Source organism: Arvicanthis niloticus, chromosome 7 (assembly GCF_011762505.2).
Source record: "Arvicanthis niloticus isolate mArvNil1 chromosome 7, mArvNil1.pat.X, whole genome shotgun sequence".
Taxonomy (NCBI): domain Eukaryota; kingdom Metazoa; phylum Chordata; class Mammalia; order Rodentia; family Muridae; genus Arvicanthis; species Arvicanthis niloticus.
In genome coordinates this window covers 69,072,531-69,097,760 of record NC_047664.1, presented here as the reverse complement: position 1 = coordinate 69,097,760, position 25,230 = coordinate 69,072,531, and the positions used below count along the sequence as shown (strand labels likewise).

Below are 25,230 nucleotides of genomic sequence, written 5' to 3'. Positions count from 1 at the left end.
ATAAACATAACTGGAACGATAAAATATGGTCGTGGGGAGCTTGAATCTTGTCGCGGATACCCGTATAGAAGATGCCATTTTTAAAAATTGGACCATAAATCCACAAGTGCATGCAGGGTAAGAGACTGAGGGAAATGGTATGGTCCCTTCTTTGGGACAATCTGTCATTCCGTCTGTCTGCTCTCTCTCATTCCAAAAAGAAGTCAGCTGTCACTAGATTAAGTGCACTTTTCAAGCTGTCTTAATGACATCAGTTTGACTCTCGTTTTGAAAGAATTGAGGCGCGTGATATCTCGGCCTTATCATCCTTCGTTTTCAATTCTGTATTTCAGTTTCTTGTTACACTGGGAGGAATTGAGTTATTAGGTGTTTGTGGGGGAGTGTCAAAAGATCCCCTTTCCTTCAGAAGAGGGTCCAGCAGTAGGAGGGTTTATGATTTCAATTGCAGGAAATTTGACATAAAATGTATAAAAGAAAATGTGGAAAACATTTCGGGATTTCCTGTGACCGCACAGTAACTTGCAAATCAAGGTAATGTGAGCCCTGTTGCGGGCTGCTGTTTCGCAGTGTTCACAGGAACCCTCTCCGGTGGTTTGCACGTATTCCCTACCCGTAACTCTGCCTGCGTGCCCTTCACTTTTGACAGTCTGGTTTATAGATCATTTTCATGAAATCTGATCTGACAGCACCCTGCTTTTTATAAATTAACAGAATGCAGACACTTTAAAAAAAAAAAAAAGAAAGAATGTGGTTAGATTTATTAGAGAGGGGCATTATATACTATTACAGGAAAACCAGATGCACCGAGAAGCCCGCTCTTCCCTCCACCGAAAGTGAAGGTATCTTTTGAAACACACACTGTGAAACCTAGAAAAATTTATAATATGTGTTTTAAAGGGAGCAGAGAGAAAGCCGAGTACAGGCCTCCTCTTTGCCTTGGTTTCTAAGTCTTTTTTTTTTTTTTTTTTCTGGAAGAAAAAAAATGGTTCATGTGTGTGACATGTATGTCTCCAGTCTCTGATGCTGCTGTGTGGGACACCCAATGCTGCTCTGCCCCTGTGTTGTGAAGTCTGCCTGCTTTTCCCCAAGCTTAGTTCTGACTGAACCTCTTTCACTACCCACTAAGTCTCCCTCGTATACCTTTGTCTCTGTGTCGATTTTATCTTCAGAAGATTTTGAGGCCCTCGATCACTTAAGCAACTCTGGCTAGTGGGCCTGATGACAAGAACTGAGTTTTTGACCACCTACTTCTAGGACAAGTGCAAAGTATGGTTGGCTTCTAGCCAACCAAATATAATTCAGCCCCTGCCTGTAGAGTTCCTGGTATTACCCAAACACCGAACTTAATATTGTCTCCCGAGACGCCCGTCAGTGCTATGTTTAATTCAAAGTGAAATGAATGTCAGTACTCCATCACAGTTCTGTTCCCTTCAGTGGACGGTGGGAAGTGCTAATGGGAGCTCTGTTTCTTCCTGCTCTGTGACTACCGCGACTTGGGATAAAGCATTTACCTAGCTGGAACTTCATTGAAAATAGAAGGACTGAACTAGTCCACCTTTACTAGCTCGTCCAAAACGAGCTGACCCAAGGAAAAGATTGATTCTTTAACAGTGCTGCACTTCAGTGCTTGTCACGTCTTCTGATGTGTGTGTACATGAGTGTATGTGGGTTCAGACGAACCTCCTCTCCAGCCAAGGGTTTGACAGAACTGCCACTCATGTTGTCAAACATCGGCAGTGTCCATTTGTTTCTTGAGCAGTGGGGTAACAGGATCTCCTGTGTTCAGTTTGTGACATTTCACGATAAGCGCAGCTACTAACAGTTATATTAGGACTCAAGTCATTTCAGAAAGAAGTGATTTCTCATGTGTGTGTGAAATTTTACAAATCCGAGAATTCTTTATCTCAATTGACACTACAGACTATATATACGTATATATGAAGTTTTTCTTTTCGTGCCAATATTTTATATCTATTATAAGGTTGGGCAAACACTGGCTGATCATCTTACAGTTTGTTTAGTCATCTGACTTTCATAACAGCAATGCAACGTACATACAGCAGTACATTATGGTAGGTAGCAGCAGTCAACACTAACTGGCCTGACGTGTGCTGTATAATAAATGTAGTAAAACACTACCCAGAGCAAGGCCCAGAGTATGGGGGTACTTCACAGAACTCCTGACACAGTGGGTAACAACGTTCTCTCACCACCAATAGCAAGGTCACCAGTGTTTGGTTCAGAGTCTACATGTCCTACAATCCAGTCCTTCCCGGTCTTAGCACTTCCTTCTGAGACTAAATTGTATGCATAGGTTTGTCCTTAGTTGCCAAAGGCAGTCTGCAAGAAAATGGTATAAGCAGGCTTTGGAGGCTGTGGTACTCTGCCACCTTAAAGGGGCATTGGCTGAGTAGCGGAGCTATTCTGAAAGGCAGCTAAGGTCTGGGAAGCACCATAATGCCAGTCACCCCAATGCTGTTAAACACTCACTTCCCCTCAGGCACTTTTCTGAGGATTGTATGCATAGTTGGTTGGTCTGACAAACATCTACTGGGATTCTTCTGTGTCAGCCACTTTTCTAGGCACTGGATTCAGGAATAACAGGAAGCGCGACCTTCCACAGCTGACTTCTCTGGTAGGAGGAGGAAGACAATGAGTAAGTGGAATGAGATAAATAAATGCCGTGCTCATAAGCAGAGAGAGGTGCATCAGGTAAGGGTATCGTGAGCCAGATCCCCATGGAACCCTAAGGTGTTTGCTTATGATCAGACGAGCAACCATTGGATGAACCTGTCAGACATTAACTTCCGGGTTCCCATCACAAACTTGTTTTAGTAACTGATTTAAAGACAAATGAACTGAGGCACTGAGGAGTTTAGTCTGACCTCCCATAGGGAGTGACAAAGAGGAGACTTTCAGAAATGCTGCTACTTCTCTGGTACTAGATGCTTAGTTAGGACACCATGAATCTGTAAGGAAGCTTCCAAGAGGAAACCTGTTGTCTGCTGTCCTACAATGCTGCTTTTCCAAGGCATTGATTCTGCAAGTGTCATTGCAGGGCCACAGCAGGACCAAGTGCTGCTGTCTTTGTTTCTTTGCTTATCCACTTATACGGGACAGAGTTACCCTAGGACCCTGTGAAGAACATTAAATGACATCAATCTAAACTTCCGCTGTGTCTTCTGCAAATGGAAGAAAAACACGGTAGAAAATGCAGAGAGGTAGATTTCAGCTCAAATAACTCTCTTTCTATATGACAGAGACAGAGCAGAATGTTGGGCTTGCCAAAGTCATGCTCTGGTGATGGGGACCAGTTCAGTCACTAGCAAACTGAAGCAACAAGTTATCCATCCCACAACTCCATAGTGCCTTCTAGTTCCTACACATCCTCTCCTCTCACCCCCAGCCCCCATGGCTTCTATGGCTTCTCAAGTGGAACAAGTTAAAAGGGCTCAGACCCTCGCTCTAGCTCACAGGCTTCAGGGTATGACTTATACAACTTACAGATACAGGTCCAAGCTCCCAAGTCAGGTCCATAAGGCACTCTGGTTCTGGACTGTGTGCTCATCTCCACCTTGTGGTGTTGGTTCACCTTTGCAGCCTTTGATGTGTGTGAAGACACAGCTGCTTTTCACAGCATGTGGAAGGGAAAACCCTTGCTCACTGAGAGTGGAAAGAAAGAGCCAGTACTTAATGCGCCCAGTGTGTTCTAGCGACAAGCATGACTCATGCTAGTTAGATTCATATCGTCATAAGCAGAGAAACAGCCGATGACTAGCTAATGACCGAGAGAATGAAGTCCCAACTTTATTTTCAAATCCCACTGGTTTCTTCCAACACTGAGGAATTCTCTATCTTCTCTTGGGTACCCATTGTTGCTCCTGCTTCTAGGCAGAAGGGCTCTTTGAAGAAGTTTGGTCTGGCTCATCCTCCCAGATCCATACTCCCAGAAATAAGACTCAGACTCTAAATATATTTATAAATGTCTTTACTTCATAGCTTCATTCTTCTCTGACTAGATCATAACTTAAAGTAACCTATTTATTCTAAGGTAGACTCTACCATGTGGCTGGTTATCTGTGCTCAAGCACCATGCATCTGTATTCATCATGATCTTCCCAGGCAATTCTCCCTTGCTTGACACTATCCCAAAATCCTTTCTGCCTACCGGATGTCCCACCCCCCTGCTTCCTGCCTAAGCTATAGGCCATCAGATTTATTATTGACAGGTACTACATCCATGCAGACACAAGCTTTTTTTTTCTCTACAGCTCTTTCCTTTCATCTTGCAGCCATCTTCCTGTTTTTATTTATCCTGTTGTTTCACAGCTTATTCAGAGCCCCAATCAGTTTCCCAAGCTAACCAAGTATGAAACTGTTTTCATCTCTTTAAAAAGTACTCAGAGTTCTAATCACATGGTATAGCACTCACCTCAATTCAGCTCATCTGTAGGAATCCTACCTTCACCATGGCAGTGGAGATGGCCCAGCCAGCAAAGGACTTACCAAACAAGCATTGGGGCCTGAGTTCAGTCCCCAGAACCCAGAGTTTCTTTTTTCTTTCTTTTTGGTTGGTTGGTTGGATGGATGAATGGATGGATAGATGGATGGATGGATGGATGGATGGATGGATGGATGGATGGTTAGCTGTTTAGTTGGCTGTTTGGTTGGTTTTGTAAAAGCCAGCTGGAGTGTGATATAATTCCATGTTTGTAAACCCAACACTGGAAAAGACAAAAAACAAGCAGGTCACTGGTGCACATTGGTCAGCTGAGCTTCATCTCAAAGTCAGAGCTGTCTCAAAAACCAAGATGAGCAATGCCCAAGAAATAACACCCGACATTGTCCTCTGCTCAGATACACACATAGACACATGTACATAACTACACACACATGTGCACAGGCACACATGGGAAATTCTACCTTTATCCTAGCCTTTGACCTCTTTTTAATAGCAAAATTACTATTAATAATATACATCTCTGTTTTTGAAACCTTTATTGGTGTTAACTCACGGAGGAACCACAGTAACACTCTGAGATGGGTCACATCTCACAGTGGTACAGGCATCTCCTCAGGATCCTAAGAATCTGGGCTGCACTTGGAACGTAGCCTTTTCCTGCCCCGGAACCACCAGCCCTCAAACATCTGTCCCATTTGCTTTTCTTCCCTCACCTTTTCTCTCTGGTCCGTGATGGCTTTTCTCTCAGCCATAGCAACTATGGAGCCTTTCATTTAGTACCAGTGCCATAGATCAGAGCATTTACATTGATTTCTGCATGCTTGGTGAAGCAGCCAGGGGTGTCTGCATGTAGCCTCCCGATCATCAGCCATCCTCAGCTGCCTTTGTCAGTGTTTGGAGAGTTGTTTTATACAAGCAACCATAGCTTCTTTTTCTGTCAACTGGCCAGAATGATCCCCACAGGACAGGGCACACAGCTCGTCCTTCCCTGACTTCTAGTTGGTTGTAGGATGTTCCCATGTGGATACATCCCTTCATAATTTTCCACTATGTCTCCAACACAGTCATCCTGCATGCTTGCCTGTAACGATGATCAAATGATAATGGTTAACTCAGTGCCCAAAATTACTAAAATCCCATTTTTAGAAGAAATGATAACATTGGTGGGAGAAAATAGAGTCTATGAAGTTAGCCAATTGGAGGAAAGTTTAAAAAAACAAAAACAAACAAACAAACAAACAAAAAAACCAGAGCAACAAACTTGGCTGCAATTTTAAATGTTTTCTGGCCATGATTTAGGAGGGTGTTTTTTTTTTTTTCTTCAGACCTGACTTGTATTTTTTTCACACCAGTACAACAGTTTATGGGCCCTAGGGAAAAGTGCTGTGTCATACAAACATAGGCCAGCCTGCTTTCCAGACTTGTCCAGATGATGGCACTGGGTACTTTTTGGTAATTTCCAGAAGAAAATGTTTTTGCCAAAATGATTAGCAAACCAGATTTAAAAAAATAGAAAAGCGGCTCTATTGAACTCTATCAAGGGTCATTTCACGTCAGGATTAATACCAGAAGCTGGGTTGCAACAACAACAGGAAAAAAAACCTTTTAAATTTATTATGGCTTTGCAGACATACACTGCAAAGTGCCCCCACCCCCAGCGCCATCTGTTTCTGCTCTCTCTGGCCTCGGGGATCTATAAAACTACCGAAGGAAATTGAAGTTAAGGAAAGAGCATGTGTTTTACAGAATTTCAGATCTCTTGATTGAGGTTTTGTAAAGTCCGTCTGAAAAACAGTAAAAAAAAAAAAAATTTTGTTGGGCCCTTTGGTGTCACCCCTGAGGAAAGACATTCATGAACTACAACACTGATAAGATTTTCCTAAACCGTGCAGTTGCCAATTTCCAACATCATAAATCACACTTCATATGAGGAATTTCCTGCTTAAAATGGTTTTTATCCACCTATCAGCTCTTAATTACTAGACAGCAATATAAAAACTTACTGGTTGTAAGGCTAGGGCTCCCAAGGAGGGGCAAGGTTTTTTTGTTTTGTTTTATTTTTTTTATCTGAAATTACTGTGTTAAGCCAAGTATCCTAGAGGGAACCACTAGTTTAAACTTTATCAGATGTTCTTCAGTGAGCCAAGGACAATCGCCAACCCATCCAATAAAACATGCCATCGGTCACAGCCCCCATGACCCTGACAGTAAGTATGGCGAATGGTAGGTTGCCACTTCGAAGCCCTTCCTGTTAAGAGAGACATGTCTAGAAATGCTAAAGCAGAAGAGATAGAAGTGCAGCAAACGTCGTTCTGATTCTGATCCTCAGCACATAACTTTAAAGTTGTCACTTTCCTTAGAGCCTTGAAGAGATGTGGTGTTGTTTTTTCATACCCATGGCATCTTTTCCTCAAATGTAGAGCAAGTATCTAACTCACTCCAGGCTCTGTCTTGGGAAGCAGAGAACAGAACTGGTCCTTGTCCATAGGTGGTCTCCTTGCTGGTGACGTCATAGCTGTGAGCTAGATGTGGTCTAGCTCAGATAACTGAGCAAGGGCAGAGAGTACAACATGTGGCAGGGCTTTAGATACTCTTTAGGGCAGTTTCCTCTGCATTCTTTTCTTCTGTAATGGGGGGCGGGAAGGGGCTCAATGTGTCAGTTACTTCTGTATGTGATGAGGTAGTGGCAGTCATTTTACAGAGTAGACCGTAATGGGAAGAAAGAACACCAGGACAGGATAGAATGGATGCTCTAGATGGCATTTTTGAAGATGAGACAGGCTGAAAGTTGGGTACCTGTTGTATGAAAGAGAACATCTCAGGGTCAAGGAAAGGAAAACATCTCTGGTCTAAGGCATTTCTGTTCAGAGAGTAGAAATACTGAGATTTGGGATAATGTACTCTTCCTTACACAATTTACCCCATAACAGCATAAGCCCTTCAATCCGTATTTTCTCATAATCAAAATATTTTGTTATTAACTTCACCCCAGTTTTATATTGTTTTAACATTTCTAAAATAGCACAGTAAGGAAAATCAAAATAAAACTACAACTCCACTCCTAATTATTTTTACTACACTGGGAACTGCAGTCTTAGAAAACATCCCTTCAGAGCCACACAGTGCCTGGTGTCCTCTGTGCTCCTTCACAACACCCCCAGTATGCAGGGCTGTACATTCAGGCTTTACTGCTTGGATAGAATTAACTGCCAGTTGATCCAGTCCCAGCTAGAGCCTTCTTTTTCTCTGAACATCTTCCTTACTGATTTATTTTCCCATCACTGCTCTACTGAGACTGTGGAGATGGGAGAGCTTCTTACAGGGCATTCCAGCTTCCACACTGGGAATCTTAAGCCCTTTCCAGCCCCTCACCACCTCTGGAGTTGTCCACAGTAAAGAACTGGAAACGCTGTGTGCCGGTGTCTACTTTGCGTATTTTCTGCGATCTTTGCCTGCTTGTTTGTTTGTTTGTTTGTGGTTACCCTAGCAGCGAAAGGTTTTCCCCCTCCCCTGAGTCATCAAGAGCTGCTGGAAATAATTGCAAACATATTGGGGTTTATCCAAAACACCCTTCTCCTTATTTTCTGGATGTTCTGCCCTGACTATTTTTATGGAGAAAGTAATAATTCATCTTACACAAGAGCCCAATTCAGCTTAGCTCCACCAGGATTTATGAAGTGACTGCATGCCAGGTTCTACACTGGCTATCAGGAGATCCAAAGTTCACAGACAGGTATGTTCTAGTGTGTGGAATAAATGCACAGAGAATCCCATGCAAGCTGCTAATAGTATGAGCAGAGGATGGACCGCTTGTCCCCTGCTATTGTTGTAGAAGGCTGCTGAGTCTGTCACCTTCAGTGCCCAGATGCTGGGCATCCCCAGGATGGAAAGAGAAAGAGGTCTCTATGGAGAGAACGTTTCAGTAAATGCAGGGTTCCAGATTGTTAAGGTAGAGAGACCCCGTGAAGCTCGAACTAGATGGTTAAGAATCAACCAGACCATGGGAGTTCCTTAAATTAGCACCCACTTCTTTAAACCACGACAGATGGCTCTGTCAATGGGTAACGCAGTATTCCAGAAAATACCGGAAGCCATAGAAAACAGATTTGGATCAAAGGAAGCAAGAAATAAATGTTAGCAGCTCCTAAGTCACAGAAAGCCTGTTTGATATGTCCTGTAATATAATTGTAGACTTGAGAGCATTCAATTCAGCCGAAATAAAACAGCATCAGAAGACATTTCTTGATGATAGGTGCCAGGGCATAGAGCAGGCATTTTTTCCTGTCTTAAATTTTCTCAGAAGGAAGATCTCAGCCAGACTCCACAGGTCAGCAGAGTCTTGGTGAATTTCACATCTCTAAGTGGAAGTTCATGGGAGCTTGGTGTTCACTTTTGGTCAAAGTACAAGGTGGCACACTCCCCGCTGAGTGCCATGCCCTGGGACTCATGACCCACCATGGTGTTTCACAGCCTGCTCCCACAGTGGTACCTTCATGTATTTGCAGGTTCAAAGCCCACCTCTTCAGTGTCTGATAGCTCTTGACTGTGGGTGGCTGGTAGGAGCTTCCTAGCATCTGAGGCAGCCATGTTAGCAAAGGACATGTTAGCATTCTGTATATACAGAATTTATGTTATACTATATTTAAAAAAAAAAAAATGTGGACATTCTGGTTGTATATCTCAGCTTCCAAAGTAGCAAAGACTAGTTTTGAGTTTCAGTTTTGATGAAGCAGATCCTTCCGGCCGTTGGCGGTGAGTGGCTGAGAAAGGGATCTCCAGCAGGAAAGACCCCATGGGTGACTGAGGTTGGGTGGGATGAATTGAAATTGGAATGTGGCCACACACACAGTCTATTTTTTCCAAAGAAATATGCAACTGCTACTATGGACAGAAAATGGAAAAGCCACATAGGAAGAAGAGCCAAGGAGTCTCATATGAAAAGACATAATACCTGCAATTTGAAGCCAACCATTGGAGTAGTTTTAGGGTTTTGTTGTTTTAATGATTATTTCATGAGGATGGTGCTTCCTGGGGAGATTAGCAGACACATGGGAAAGAGAGAGAGGAACAGTAAGCTCACATGAACTTAAAAAGAGAGAGATGGGAGCTGAGCGTTTGACTTTGCCCCCTCACAGAACAAACCCCTCTGAGTGTGGAAAGCCAAGCTTAACCAGAAAGCACAGTTAATCTCCTGGGTCTGGATTAGCTGTTTTATAACCAAATCCTAAGAAACAGAATCGACTTGCTGATAGAGTTTTCTCTAACATGTTTTCTCCCTGCAAAAAGCCCTAAGTCTTCAAAGATACAAGAAAAACAGAAGACTCCGCTCACTATACCAATAAGGATGGAGGTGTGTGTGACAGAGTTCTGAATGAATACATTTAAACAATTGTTTAAGGTCACGAGTGAGGGGTTGGAGAGAGCAGCAATAATTGCTCTTCTAGAGAACCTGGGCTTGATTCCCAGTGCCCACATGGTTCACAAGCATCTGTTTAACTCCAACTGTAGGAGAAAAGATGCCCTCTTCTGGCCTCTATAGGCACCTGTACATACATGGCATATACTTACATAGACACATAAATAAAAATAACTTTTTAAAACCTATTCTTTAGCAAAGAAAGAAAAATACATATTTTCTGAGATTGCTGTCTAGCCTAAGAAAATTTCCCTCCAGGTGGAAAAAAAAAAAAAAAAAACCAACACAAAAGACCTGGCCAAAGTATTAAAATAATCCTTATTTTTTATCTTGACTGCTTCTTATAACAGTAAAAACTGATGGCTTTTGCTTTAACAAAAAAAAATTTTTAGTGAAAACTTCTTAATAACTTAAATAGCTTAGCGTCACTGATTTTTCTGTCTGTAATCTGTATGCTGAACTTTGTATAGCTTATTCATGTAACAGATTCACAGAAAAGCACTCTTCTGGTTACGGTGGATACAGCTCTGAAAAGAAAGGGCTTGTGTGGAAGCCTACATCATCCAGAGGGGAAACGAGAATAAATAAGCATGAAGCTTGGTAGAGCAAGCTGTGGGTGCTCAGGGCCATGGAACTGATGGGGTTCTGTGAAGGAGGTCAATCTATAGGGCCCAACCAACACCAGCTACCAGTTGCAGGGGTCTCTGACTGTCACTGCCAGCAGAGTAACCATCCTAGGGAAGCAAAAGGCAGTTTGGTTCAACATGATTAAGTAGCCTGTGTTAGTTCAAACTTTGGGAGTCTGACCCTGCATAGTTTACTTCAGACATATTTAAGCACAGCACAATTTGTGAAAATTCTTCTGGTGATAATAACTCAAACCCATGTGTGCAGCAAAGTTCACAGTAAGCTAAGGGTATAGTAGATGTGACTACAACTCTTTGCCAAGAACCTGTGACAGTGTCCATAAGGATGGGCTCTACATAGTGGCAAAGAAAACAAGCTTACTTGAAGAGTCTAGGGGAGAATCAGGTATGCTCTCTGGCCATAGATAGCACAAAGATCACCAGGCTATTAACCATGGCAGCTTCCAGCTTTCTCGCTGGATATCAAGTCATGCATCCCTCTCTTTGAAGGAATTCCTCCTTGTGGTTAATATTCCAGGTTCCCTAGTTCTTAGTTATCAATAAGCACAAGAGTCTTTGTGCCTCCTATGTAAGTATAAGAGCGTGCATGCATGTGTGTGTGTGTGTGTGTGTGTGTGTGCGCGCGCGCGCGCGCATGCGTGTGGTTTAAATGAAGCTATACCACTTGAGCTGATAGATTAAGAGCTATAAAGTAATAAAAACCCCCTTTGTGAATTTGTTGGTCAGGGGAGTCCAAGAGGCTACCAAAACATTACAGGCTATTGGTGTTGCCCTTAGTTTCCTCCCAGCCATTGAAGGCAAATCCTTATTGCTGGTGATACCATATACTTCAGACATAGAAGGATCCAAGCAGGATCCAACCTGGAAGCATCCTGCCTGAGGACCAGCTTTCTTAACACCAGAAGGTACTATACAAGTTGCCAAGGAAGGGAAGTAGCCAGTAACCCACCTAGCTGTGATACCCAGGAGCCACGACCACCATGACAAGATGTCCCTAAAGATACAATAAGTCACACTTACCTTCCTCTCTACTCAAGACCTCCAAACAATCAGCTTTCTATTTGTGGCATTCTATGGGCAGGATCTTGAAGAGCTTAGATATTCCCACATATGGACAGGCATTTCTTCAGCCAGCTGCAGGTTATCTGGTTAACTGTTGCCATTCACAGCAAATATCTGTGTTCTGTTATCTTGGAAATGTATTCCAAGGTTGACCAGTACACTGGTTAAAAAGCAACTGCTCAGTGGTCCCTCTACTCCATCTTCTCTGTGCCTTGCTTACGCTGCCACACACTTGTCTGAGAGGCTGGGGTCACTTTACCACACCTGGGTCCCTGGAGCCTTATAGGACTGGTGATTATAAGACGTATTCATGATACACAGAAGCAGGATGGAATCTGACACTTAGTGCAGAAACTAAATTATCAAGTTAACAGGAATGACTGATTGTGTTGCCATCTCTTTCCCAAAGTCTAATACATTCCAGGGGGAAATCTATGAATTATTCCAAGAGTCTGTTGGCCACAGCTCTCCACACCCCACAACTGTGATGGTGCATGTTTTTAAATTTGATTTAATTTAGTGCGGTTTTTTTTTTTTTTTAATTTGAACTATAGAGAAAAACTGTCATTGATAGCTTGCTACAGCTTTTGAAAACACAAGTCTTGGTCTTGTCTGTCTATGGCGGTCTACTCATAGGAAGATAAGTGGCCTCTTTATGATCAGAGACTAGCACAGAATCGCATGCACTAGAGATTCATTCCAAGCATGCCTTACCTTTCACTCACGTCCCTTGAACATGTGGAAGTTCTGCACATCTATTCTTTTTGGAGATTTTTTTTCCCTCGATGTTTTTAAATATAGAAACCCTTGTATAAAGTCTTATCTAGACAATATCACTTCTTGGGTTTTGTTGTTTTGTCCTTTTGATTTTTTTTGAGTGCTGTGGATTGAACCCAGGCCTCCCACACAGCACATGAATGGTCTATCCACTGAGGAATATTCCCCAGGCCTGTTTCTAGGAAGTTTTTACATTGTCGGTTGTTACAACATTAAATTGTAGTTCCTTAGGATTTGTATTATTTTCTCTTACACAAAAAGGGATGAGACAAAAGAACAAAGAAAGAGCGGGAAAGAGGAAGGAAAGAAGAAATTGTCTGCCCAAGCTTTAAAACAGGCATGATACCATGTGTCTATAACCCTCGCCCTCAGGAGGCAGAAGCAGATAGTTCATTTTCAAGTTCAAAGCCAGACTGGGCTACCTAGCAAAAACCTTTTCTTTAAAAAAAAAAAAAAAAAAAAAAAAAGCAAAGAAAGAAAGAAAGAAAGAAAGAGAGAAAGAAAGAAAGAAAGAAAGGAAGGACAGATGGGGAGAGAGAAAGAAAGCCACCAAGTTTTATAGCATTGTTTTCTTGATAATTTCCTTATAAAATTAATATATAATAATTTCTATTTTCTCCATTTCTTGTGAGAAAATTTATATAAGACTGGTGTGCTTAACCAAGCCCCCTCCTGTTAGCAAATCTATAAGCCTGAGACTTTATTAACAATCAATTTATGTTGACTCATACTGTATGTTGGCATTGGAAAATATTACATAAGACAAGCATATATATGTATAGAGCAATCCAAACCATAGAATTTATGGGCTGATTTGTAATTAACTTGATAAGAGATTAATTAACTTGTCCCTTCCTTAAAGCTCATGGGACAGATCACTAGAAAGAACAGGAGGTGAGAGTCCACTAAAGAATTCCAAAAATTAAGGTAAATATAGGAGAACACATCAATAATAATGAATGCAGCCTTGTTGCACTGTGGGCTTTGGTTCTTAAACCCACTTGATAGCTGAGGAAGCAGACTGAAAAGTTACTCTCCATGGAGTCTTGGTGGCTGTCGTGGGCACTGGCAGACCAAGTCAAAGGCTATGGGGCACCCCTGCTCTGGCTGGGGTACAAGGGCTCTCAGAAGTGCTTTTCTTTTGAGAGCCATCTGTATGTAATAGTCAGAGCGTGCCTTCCCAACCTTTCCAGTGGCAAAGTCTGAGACAGACAAGACCTGTGCAGCCAAAGGTTTATCTGCAGGTAGCAAATTTGAGTCCTCTCCATTCTATAAGGTTGAACTTGGGCAAGATGATTGTGAAGACCATCTCTCTGGGGTGGAAATGCTGGTGTTCCCCCACTGTGGGTCAGAGAACAAGACTGTAACTGGGCCTGGTCCTGCATCCCCATTGGGCTAGTAGCACAATAAGCTGATTTTTTTTTTTTTTCAAGTACTCTTCTGCAAGTTTATGTGAAAATGTGAGCGTTTCCCCTGCCTGGATTGTATGTTCCATTAGAGTTAGCCTTGGTTTATTTTGAAGCCCTAGGGCTCCCACCTGGATCCTGGGGCCTCTGCAGAGACAAGCAGTTGCTTGTTCCCCTGGCAGGGCACAGGCGGGCCTGCAGTGTACCAACCACAAGGCCCTAAGCACTTAGACCCCCTTCTCAAGCCTCTCTGCTTTTGTGGCAAATTCCATTTGGTTTCACAAGACCTGGAAGAGGACAAGGGACACTTGGCACTGCCCCCCAATCTCCCACGTTCAGGACCATTTACAAACTGCTCTAAGGGGGAGCCCTAGACCAACCCCAGACAGATGCTCCCATAAGCACCATTGTCTGTACAAGGCTTGCCTTTTCCCAGCTGACCTGCCTGCAAGTGGGGAAATGTGAAAAGTTAGAGACAAACTGGCTTCCACAGAGAGAGGGGAGCTTTCTCATACAGAAAGGAAGGAAATACCTCTGTGGGATTTCATTTTTTTTCCCCTCCTCTTCATCCAAAAAAATACAAAGAGACTCTCTGTCTTAAATGGGGACGTCGGCTTTAAATCTTTTAGGTTTGGATTAACGCTGCAAAAGAAAAAAAAAAAATCTGACAGGCTTTCAGATATGACTCAGAAAAAGTTTTCCCCCCTTCAATTCTTGTTCATTTGTAAAGCCAAAGGCCGGTAGCTGAATAGTGGGCTGTAGTTACCCCCTCCGTCATTAGCATGACAATGGTCAGAATTAGCAGCCTGCGGGATCCAAGTTTTTCTTGTCTGCAGAGACTTTAACTCGAGGTTAATACACAGTGGCCAAAGGCAAGAAGAAGTCTTTCTTCTCTTGCCCTCAACATTAAAATACATTAAAAGTAAGCCAGGAAAACATGTTTTCAGTTATATGACTTAGCGTCTCATCTTACCCTTTTCCCCAGAAAGAAAAAAGATATGAAAGAGGGTTTGTTTTGTTTAGGGTTTTTTGTTGTTGTTGTTGTTTTGTTTTCTAATAGCTGTTACCTTCCTAGAAAGTGTCCTTGAATGGAAACAAAGGCCTGTGAGGTGATAGACATTTCCTGTTACATAGTTATTGTTGGTTTTCACTATTGAGGATGTCAACAAAGGTGTCCCAAATCATGTTTTGCTTATTAAATAAAGTGACTTTTATGGGCATATTTTTCACTAGTTGATGTCTAGAATATGGATGCTGTTCTTCCAAACCCATGCAACAGATTTTATTTTCTGAAATCTTTTTAATGATGGCATGTTTTTATTTTAAATGGTCAGAGATATCAGTCCCATATTTCAGAGGGGGAAATCTTAGCATCCTTGAGTGGCAGTTTATATCAGTAGCCTGTATTCATGTAGGAGAAAATGGAGTCGTTCTTGGTACCCCTTTGAGAGTCAAAATGAAAGGGGGGCCCAAGTCATAATTTAAAATTAGTTGTCTTCCTATATGATAAGGATTGACTGACTAGGATTGTGCATGATTGTTACTGTGCCTAGAACTACATGTTAAATCAATTTTACTCCTGAATTCAAGTTTTAAAAAGTCCCAACCCTTCCTGTATGATTTGTAGCAGGATATAAGTGTGTGTTAGTTGACAACTTTGTGTTGTAATAAATAGTATATTTACAGACGAAATGGGTACTACAGGCTTACCCTTGAGAAGCAAATCAACTCACAGAAGTGAAACCAAAATGTGTCTTTTATTGTGCAAACCAGTTCTTTTTAAACTCTGTGTAATCTAACTTTGTAACAATATTTTATTTTAATCACAACTAATAGAATTTATTACTTTTTTTTAAAAATCAGAACAGTTTTTGCTTATGGTATGACAGGCTCTGATATACAATTTAAGATTTAATATGATGGGATAATTAGAGTTAACTTTAGTATACCATTATTTGAGTTTCACATACTAGATATTTGGGTTGACTTTAGCAATAATAGATGTACACTGATAAAAGTTTATGTAAATCATTGAGCCAAAATAAGATGATGTCTATCCACTCACCCAAAATAATCAAGTTGTTTTCATAGATATCTTAATTTGATTGCACCATTGTCATCATAATATGTCTGGATGATTTTTTTAATGGCTTGCAATGTGATAAGTATAATTGTCATGTGCTAGAATTGGTAAATTCTGTTTCTAAATATGAATTATCTTATATGCCATTTGATTTCATTTAAATCAGACGTATATTTGATTTCTTCAGAAAGATTGATAATAATGTTCTATTGGAAAAGGTCAAAATTTACATTTCATGTCATTAAGCACAATAATTTTTTAATCTATATATACATATATATGTGGTGTGGTATATATATATATGTACATATATACATATATTTATGAAAAGATTGATGCATGATTAAACCTTCTCCATCAACTACTTGAGAGGAAAAAGGTATATAAGGCATGTCATGACAAATATGGTTTTTAATTACAAATGTCTTAAGAGTTTGACCTCAGAGTATTGTCCTTCCCCTTATAAAATGATATTTAAGCTACCTTACTTAGATTAAGCTAAGAGGCTCAGCGTGATGGGTGTATATCTTGGCCGTGCGGAAATGTCAGCTGTCTGTGATGATGTCCACAGGCAGCCATGCTCTTCAGCTCTGGAGTCTTCTGGTGGGCCTGCTCTCCATCCCTGTGGCGTCCTTGCTTCTGGATGTGCTGTACAAAGTGTGAGTATGTGACCTTTGGCTAAATACACAAAAACATGCATGCACGTCACCCTTTGGGGCTCTTGGCTAAGTACACATAACATGCACGCATGTCACCCTTGGGTCTGTGGTTCCCAAGCGTGTAAACTGTGCAAAGTCTGTGCCAGTGGCGTTTTACCTGATTTTAAAGAAGGAAGGCATGATTCAAGAATGAGAAAACTAAATTAGTGTAAAAGCAAAGAGAGAGATAAAGTGGGTGTTCAGGAGACGTCAAGGAGAGGTGCCTCGGTTGGATTGGAGAAAATTACATCAGAAAATATCTGTTCTTTAAAAATCACTCGCAAGACCTCAAAATAGAAAGGAAAAGATTTTACCTCCAAACATGTTTTTGAGGAGTTATGAAAAGAAATTCCTTGCTTTTCTGGTTCTAAATATACATAAAATATAAAGGCAACAAAAGCTTTGCAATTTTTCTTAATAGTTATGTTTTTTAAATAATGCTAGCTTGTAATATGGTTATTAAAGGTAATGATATGTTTATCTAGTAGCTATTTTAGTATTATAAATATCAATTATTTGTTAAGACTATTGTCCCTATATTGCTAAATAGAAATGTCTTAGCTTTTTAAGATTTGTGAAAGCTCTGCTTGTCCCTTGTTAAGGCCATGCTTGCCAAGGGCAGGACAGTAAGCCACATGTCCACATCCTTGTCCTCCTAGGAGAATTTCCATGCAAATCCTTTTCTCCCCACAGCATCAAGAGGACAGCCTTTAAAACATTAGTGGATGAAGTTCAGGAGCTCGAGGCAAAATCTCAAGACCCAGGAGCAGTCGTACTTGGGAAAAGGTAAAAGTCAAATGGAATATGTTCTTTCAAAAAAAGAATTTTACATTTTGTTCTTACGGGTGGTGGGAAATAAGCCATAAAACTGGCCATTTATTATCTGACTTGGGACTGGGTGGTATTAGTGACAGATTTTGGAATCAGAGAGGTATGGATTCAAGACAGATCTATCATTAAATATGAGTTGTCTTAGACAAGTTCTTAATGAACCGGGCCTCAATTTTTTAATCAATAAAATGAGACTCACATGCCTACTTTAAAGTGAAACGATGGAAACCAGGAAACACTGACCTTTAGTGGCAGCTCTTAGGTGACGGAGGCAAGTGATCATAAGTTTAGGCCAGCCTCAGCTGCATGAGAAATTTCAGGCCAACCTCAGTTACCTATTAAGACTTCGTCTCTAAAAACAAACTAAAGAACTGAAACAAAGACTATAAAATATGTTAGCTTAGTGTTAAATAACAAAAATTTAAAAGGAAGAGAATTTTTATTTCAAAATGGTATTTATAATTTTTGAAGGTCCGCAATCAGAATTAAGGTTTGCATTTTCAGCTTGGTGTATTCTTAGGAACCAGCCTAGATCCAGGTCATCCAACGAGTGAGTTCCACTATCCAGGGTTCTCTTCTTACCACTACATCCTCCAGAATCACAAGGCTAGATGGCAGATAAATCCATCAAGTACACAAAACATTGTTTAAAAAGAAATCAACTAAAAGCAATCTAGAATAAAAAACATAACTATGCAGATAGGGCTGGGGAGTCACTTTGTTTTTCTCTTGTCCCACTAACCAGCCTAAATGGTTTTTGTCTAAATTCATAGGAAACATTTTTTAAATCAAGCAATATGTCACCTTAGTCTTGCTTCAGCATTTTTATTCAGTCTGACAGACTGAGATAGGTGTCCAAGGGGGAGCTGAAGCTGAGGCCCTGGCCTCCGATTCCTACTGGCTCTCATTAGTTCACAGCAGCCCTTGAAACACTGCTGTGGAGCTGTTTTGAATGTAATGGCCCTAGCATATCTCCAGTACACCTGGTCATCCAGGCTCCTCACTTGTGGTCTGAATACACAGGACCCACTGAACCCAATGCAATGCAAACGGGTCCTCTCCAGATAAGAACACAGGGACTCAGAGAGATTAGGTCCCTAAAATTGTCAGCCTTGAGGCTAGACCAGTTGATTGAAGAGGTCCTGCTCCAAAGTATGATTCTGCCCTACAGGGTTTATCATACAAAAGCACCTTTTCTGTGACCTGGGACCTACATTCCTTCTGTCTTTGTTTTCTATCTTTCTTTCAAGTGATACAAGGGTAAGGAGACTTTCTAGCTCATGAAACTAAATAAGGCTATATAAGAAGAATTAGAAGAGAAAGGCACTGATGATGATACAGTTTCTATACTTCAAGTATATTCACCTTTGCAATTATGTTGCCAATGCCTGCATTAGCCCCTCCTGTCATTTACCTGTTACTGACATGATCAGCTAAGATACAAATGATGCTCTCCAGATCCTAACCATCCTATGAGGTCTACAACGTGTGTAGCCCCTTCCATTAAATAAAAAGTAGATCAGTGTGAGCTGGAAAGAGGCTTAGGGGTTAAGAACACTTGTCACCCTTGCACAGGACCTGCTTGGGTACCCAGGCAACCACATGGCATCTCACAGGCATCAATAAATCCAATTCCAGGGGCTCTGTCACCCCCTTTTGACTTCCACCGACACCAAGCATGCATGTTGTGCAAATATATACATGCAGACAAAATACAGGACACATAAAGTCTGAAAAATCAATGGGTCAATATAAACCAGAAAGAGATGGATCATACCCCTCCACCCCATAGAACCACTCTGTTAAAAGAGACTTCAGATATTTTTCCACTGAAGTTTTTCCAACCTTTTTAAATATCTCTTCAGCTTTCTTCCGGGAATGAGTTAGTTAAATTGACTAAATACTACAAGCTCAGCCCTGGTCCAGCACAAACCCGCATTCTCGATGCTCACTGGTGATCAAGGAGAGCATGGCGGCTTCCTGCCAAAAAGCAGCTCAAGGAGGGGGAAAGCAGAGGGATCTGTAGGAGACCACAACAGGACAGGAAAGCTGCCCTGCTCACCTAGACCCTTTGCAGGTTAGCATCGTGACATTCATCAAACAGCAGAGCCGGCTAATGGCCACAGCTGAGTATCAAACCGTGAGTCTCATTATCGTTAGTTACCTGTACATCATAAGATACACATCACACAGACTCCAGCGGTAGCCACGAGTTACTCTGCCCCCAACCAGGCCATAGTCTCTCCATAACTTCTTATCCCCTGCATCCCAGTATTGTTTTTTTGAGCGTGAAAATACTGTAAAGGGAATGAATGAGACCATCAGGGGTCCTGCTCTGTCACTTCCCACCTTAATCTTTACAGTGTCTTTCACTAAATTTGGAAGTAGGCTCACTTTAGTAAGCCCTCCCGACAACTCTCCACCTCCACCCCTCCAACCCTGCAGAGGTTGCAGGCCTGGGTGAGCACACCCAGCTTTTACATGACGCTGGAGACCTGATCCTGGTCCTAATGCTTACACAGTAAATGCTTCTCTCCACTGAGCTGTCCTCCAGCTCTAGCCTCTGGTTCTTGAATTCACATTCAGTTGCCTCACTAACTCCCACTCTTTGTCCCATAGAGAAGAGACTAGGGAATGAGGATGGCAGATGATTTGGTCATAGAGGGACATGATGAGGCTTGCTCCCAGGCTCTTAGTATTGTTTCTTAATGGAAAGTAATTTTGGAATTGTCCTAGCACTAACAAAATTCTATATCCCAGTTTTCGCTTTGGTATTTATGTCAGTATGGTAGGACATACTCTATGGGAAGTAAAGAAGCATATAGAAAAGCTGTTCTGGGGCTAAGATGGATTGCCAGTATAGTTCCATGGAATCTTTAGCACCTGGGTTCAGATCTATTGAACCTACATAAAAAGCCAGGCATGGCAGAGCATGCCTGTAAACTTAGCACCGTGAGGCCAGAAACTGTCAGATTCCCAAAGCCCATCTGTTGAGCAAGACACTTGCCAGTCGGTGAGCTTCCGGTTGACTGACAGATCCTGTCTCAAAACTTAAAGGTAGAGGATGATCAAAAACAGACACACCATCCACCCCTCCACATGTGCGTGCACATGTGTACACAACTATACTAGTGAATAACATTCGCCAAAAAGACAACACAACACGCATGTACATATGTGCACACTAATTTTTGCAATATTAAAAAAAAACAAAAAAAAAAAACTTTTCTTCAGAGTACCCATCACTATGGTGAAAGGGAATGGAGGATTCCTTCCTCCTAGGCAAAGATTAGGCCCATTAGGGTTGTGGTTCATTCTTTCAAGAGCACTGCTATCTCATTGTGCTGTGAGATTAACCCATTCATGACCCAGATGTGTGTTTACTTGTAGAGGAAAGGGTTTATCTCAGCTTACAGGTTACCATCATCTGGGGAAGCCAGGGCTGGAACTGAAGGCAGAAACCACGGAGGAATGTTACTCATTAGTTTCTTTTCTCTGGTCAGGTACTTTTTTTTAACAGAGTCAAAGCCTACTAGCTCAGGGTGCCATGACACCAACTCAGGCCCATAGCCCCCAGTAGGCTGAGCCCGCCCATATTAATTAGCAATCAAGAAAATGCCCCCACAGAGTTGCCGACAGGCCAGCCTCATGGAAACGGCCCTCAGTTGAGAGTCCCTCTTCTTGTGTATATGTAGATTTATGTCAAGTTGGTAAAAACTAACCAGCCCACCGAACCAATAAATGCCACTTTACTGTCCTTCAAAAGTGACCAAAATTCCTTTAAAATAACACGTTCTTTGACTGTGTATGAGTTTTTACCAACAGTAACATATTTCAGTGTTTCTGGGAGAAATACTATACTTAAACACAGTATCTTTTCATTCATTTCCAGCAAATACCTAAGTTACATGGCAGTCGTGAGTTAGAAATAAAGCAACAATGCTTAAATGATACTTACTGTGTGATTGCATTAAACAGACTTGGAATTTGCATATCTGGGTATGTAAATGAAAGACCCTACTAGACTGAGAGTAACTGCTCCCTAAGAATTGTAATAGATGTGGTTTTGCCGGGCGGCTAGATCTTGTTCCTTCTTTCTCTCTTCTGTCACGCTGAGTAAAGCTATCCAATAGCAAAAACCCTAAACTTTTACTATACTTATTTAGTATGTTATCCACATATTATAGCAGGACCCAGTAGTACTCTTAATCCCCATAACCATGGGTGATATAAAAGTGTATCAATTTTGAAATGATAAATGATTTCCTAAGGGTAGAAGAGAGACAGAGAAAGCCAGCTCATCATCACTTCTAACTTGTAAAGCACCCTGCTGCAGATGGCATTCATATTCCAGAGTGGGGACGCTGCCACATGAGAAAGAACACAGGCAGAAAACACAGATTCACCAAGGAAAGAACGAGGCAACAAAAAACATACTTGTTTTCTCAGCATGAGGTAGAATTAGGGCGTCAGGAATTAAAGCCCATGTGCAGCCGTAGCTCTCTTGCACCAAGCCAAGGTTAAGTACAAACAGAGGCAAAAAAAAAAAAAAAAAAAAAAACAACCTTTACAAAGTACCTTTTCTAATAAAATTCCTGGTATCTGGGGACAGGGGTGGGAGGGACCAGCACTTTTTGACTGCTTCCTAAGTGTCAATCACTTTGCTGACAAGTGGCTAAGCCATCCCTGTGTACTAGAGAGTTATGTATTGTCCTTCCATTGTAAGTGAGATGACCAAGGAAGGTTTGTCTACTGTGACCCAGCTAACAAGCAGCAAACTCAGAATTGAGTCAAAAACAGACTTCAAGGTTTATGCTTTTTCCTGATGGATGTGCTACTTTCCCAAGAAGGTCTCAGTGCTAAAAGATAGATAGATAGATAGATAGATAGATAGATAGATAGATAGATAGATAGATAGATAGATAGATAGATAGATAGATTTTTTAAAAAAGCAGCATGCTATGTATTTCAGCTGCTGAACTGTGGAGGATAAAGTCCATCCCTAGACTTCTTCAAGTATTGGAAGGCCACCCTGAAACCTAGAAAAAGAATTTGGGGAAGAAGCTGCCAGAATATTCCTTTGCTCTCTTCCAGCCTTCTATAAGGATTTCAGCTTAAACACCAGAGTCTGCCAGACACCCTATCCATAGTACACTGCTGAGATCCTCAGATTACCCCACGCTTAATGCCCAAGCTCCCAGACTCCCCAAAGGAGTCACCTGTGCTACTGTCCTTAGTGTCTCAAAGCTTGTAGTGTAGCTCATTTAAAAAGAGAAGGAGGAAAGAGAAACTACCTCATTGGAGATGATCCTTTTCCCTTTGTGTGTGGCAGAAATGGTTTACAACTAACTGCATTGACACTGGACTTTTGCACGAATTCATTTTCTTTTTTTTAATGGAGCTAATTCCCAGTGACAATAAACTATGTCTTGTAAGTCCTAGTTAGCATCCCTGGGCTTCAAAAACTATGTGAGAGAGATTAATACAAATGTCAACATTTCTAAACAGTCCCCTTCAATTTTTGCCTAAATGTCTGTGTAATTCATTTCTACAATGGGGATGATCTCTTTTTTTATGTATGTGTATATGATAAAGATAATTCCATTTCTGGCTTTCAAAAAAAAGATGGCAAAACACAGAACTAACATAATTTACAGCAGCTTAACTAAAACTTCTATGGTGAGAAAAAAGAACAAGATGGGATTTTTTTCTTTTTTTTTTTAGCTGATGCTCTTCCAGTTGTTAAAACATACTTTTGTGAGCCATTCACTTCAGCAGACAGACACCTTCACTCCACCTATGCTGACTGCTCTTTGCTGTCAGAGAACTCTGAATAAATCAGCCACTAGAGAAACGGCATGATTAGTAAGATGGAGGAGGCCTGTGAGCATGAGTCTGAATTGCTCAGATTCTTCTATCCAACAAATGTTTGGATTCTTGTTGTGAGTCACTGCACTGCATGTAGCAGAGGAAAGGGTGGTTAATTCTGTGGACCTCTCTGTGGAGACCAGGCTAAGCAATTACGGATTCTTGTTTTCTCGTTACTTTACCTAGCATAATTACTTTCAATAAATAAATAAATAAATAAATAAATAAATAAATAAATTGTGTTTTAAAATGAAATTGACGTACTTAAACCATATTGGACTGGTAATGGAATTTTTCTGATTAAAAAGGATTAAGATTTTTGCCCTCTGTATTTTTTTCATTTCCTTAGCATAACTAAAACTGTCATTTTATATCAGAGTATGTCAGAATGTGAGCAAGGTACAGTATGGCTAAGATAGCTGCTTTGAGACCCTAAAAGTTCTGTATTCACAATACATCCAGTGAGTCGATCAAGATTTGGAGGTGATTTGGTGATTTACTACTTGTGTTAAGCAGATTCTGTATCTGTTTGATTTAGATATAATGGTGCTGGGTACAGAAACCTTATTTTTCCTAGATTATCATGCGGAAATGGCTTCAAAAGTTTCTAAACACTTAAGATCTCATTCGCTATCTAGAGAAATAGAATTAAAAAAAAGAAGTTCGCACTGCAGATTCTCCGGCTTTTGTTCTGTCTAGCTCTGCTGGTAGTCCTGAGGAGAGCGGGGCTCCCTGAGCTGACAGTGGGTCTCACACTTTCGTGCTTGCTCCACAGCCTCACAGAGAGGGCACAGCTGCTCAAGAATGTCTTTAAGAAGAACCATGTGAATCTGTACCGCTCTGAGTCCTTACAACAGAACCTGCTCCGTGAGTATTGAAATTTTGATTAAATGAACTTGCTGTGCTCTGCGGATCCCAGCATGCAGCAGAGCCGTGTGTTCAATTTGCACCATATTTAACTATTATAAAATTCATGATTTAAAATTTTTGCAACCTGATATATAGAAACAAATGGTTGGTTAACAAACCCATGGGCTACACTCTCTCCCAGTTAGTAACGAATGTTAAAGTGCGGCTGCCTTTACATTCCTTGGAGCCTTAAATCTTAAAAAGAAACAGTGAGATAAATCTTAACTCTTAAAAGCTGCCTGTGTTATCTTTTCTACTTGAATAATTCTACCAGAGTCTTTTCAGCTCTCATGCAATGCAAAGAAACATATATTTTACCCTTCAAAAATATTTATGCATATTTAGAGTTGGAAGAAGTTATTAGGTATCTCACCCTCTTAACATTTCAAGGACCTGAAAGAGAACATAATATATGTAGCCCTATAGTAAATTTATTGGTGTCAGTAATATATCTTTTATTTTGTGTTTCCATGTGTAATTTATTTTCTTTTATATATATACCCATGTTTTGTGCTTTTGGACTTTATATATCAAGGGGCCTTTTCCAAAGATATGATGCCCCTAAGGGTCATCTCTTATACCCACACCCCCTCTGACTATATAAAGCATCAATGATGTGTGTGTGTGTGTGTGTGTGTGGTGTGTGTGTGTGTGTGTGTGTGTGTGTTGGGAGGCAAAGAGAATGTACCATAAAGAAAACAGGCCTCTTTTCTATCACTGACAATTTCTGTGTGTTCCTCTCTCTTCCCTCTTCGGTGCCATTAATTAACAAATGATCATATATCTATTTATAAAGAACAAATGATCATGTATCTTACAGAGAACAACAAATGATCATGTATCTATTTATAGAGTATAGGGTGGTATTTTCATACGTATGCTCATGTGGTAGAATAATTTAATCAAGCTAATTAATACATCCCTCTGTTCATCTACTCCAACCTTCTCACTCACTTGGCACCTGCCTAAAAATGTACCCAATGCCATGTTCAGAGTCTGAGCCCTTCCCTCACAAGGAAGCAAATGTGAAGGGAGTAGACTTGCTACGTGGCTCTGAGGTCAAAGGGAGAT

The 25,230-nt window shown here is 41.1% G+C and overlaps 1 protein-coding gene across 1 annotated transcript in view; it reads left to right on the top strand.

The window, feature by feature from the left end:
* Window positions 1-25,230, top strand: part of Atp8a1 (ATPase phospholipid transporting 8A1) — a 226,131-nt gene that overhangs the window by 197,079 nt on the left and 3,822 nt on the right. The window contains 4 exon segments of the mRNA XM_034508945.2: window positions 16,425-16,455; window positions 16,458-16,512; window positions 17,245-17,337; window positions 24,026-24,117. Of these exon segments, the coding sequence (XP_034364836.1) occupies window positions 16,425-16,455; window positions 16,458-16,512; window positions 17,245-17,337; window positions 24,026-24,117 (271 nt within the window).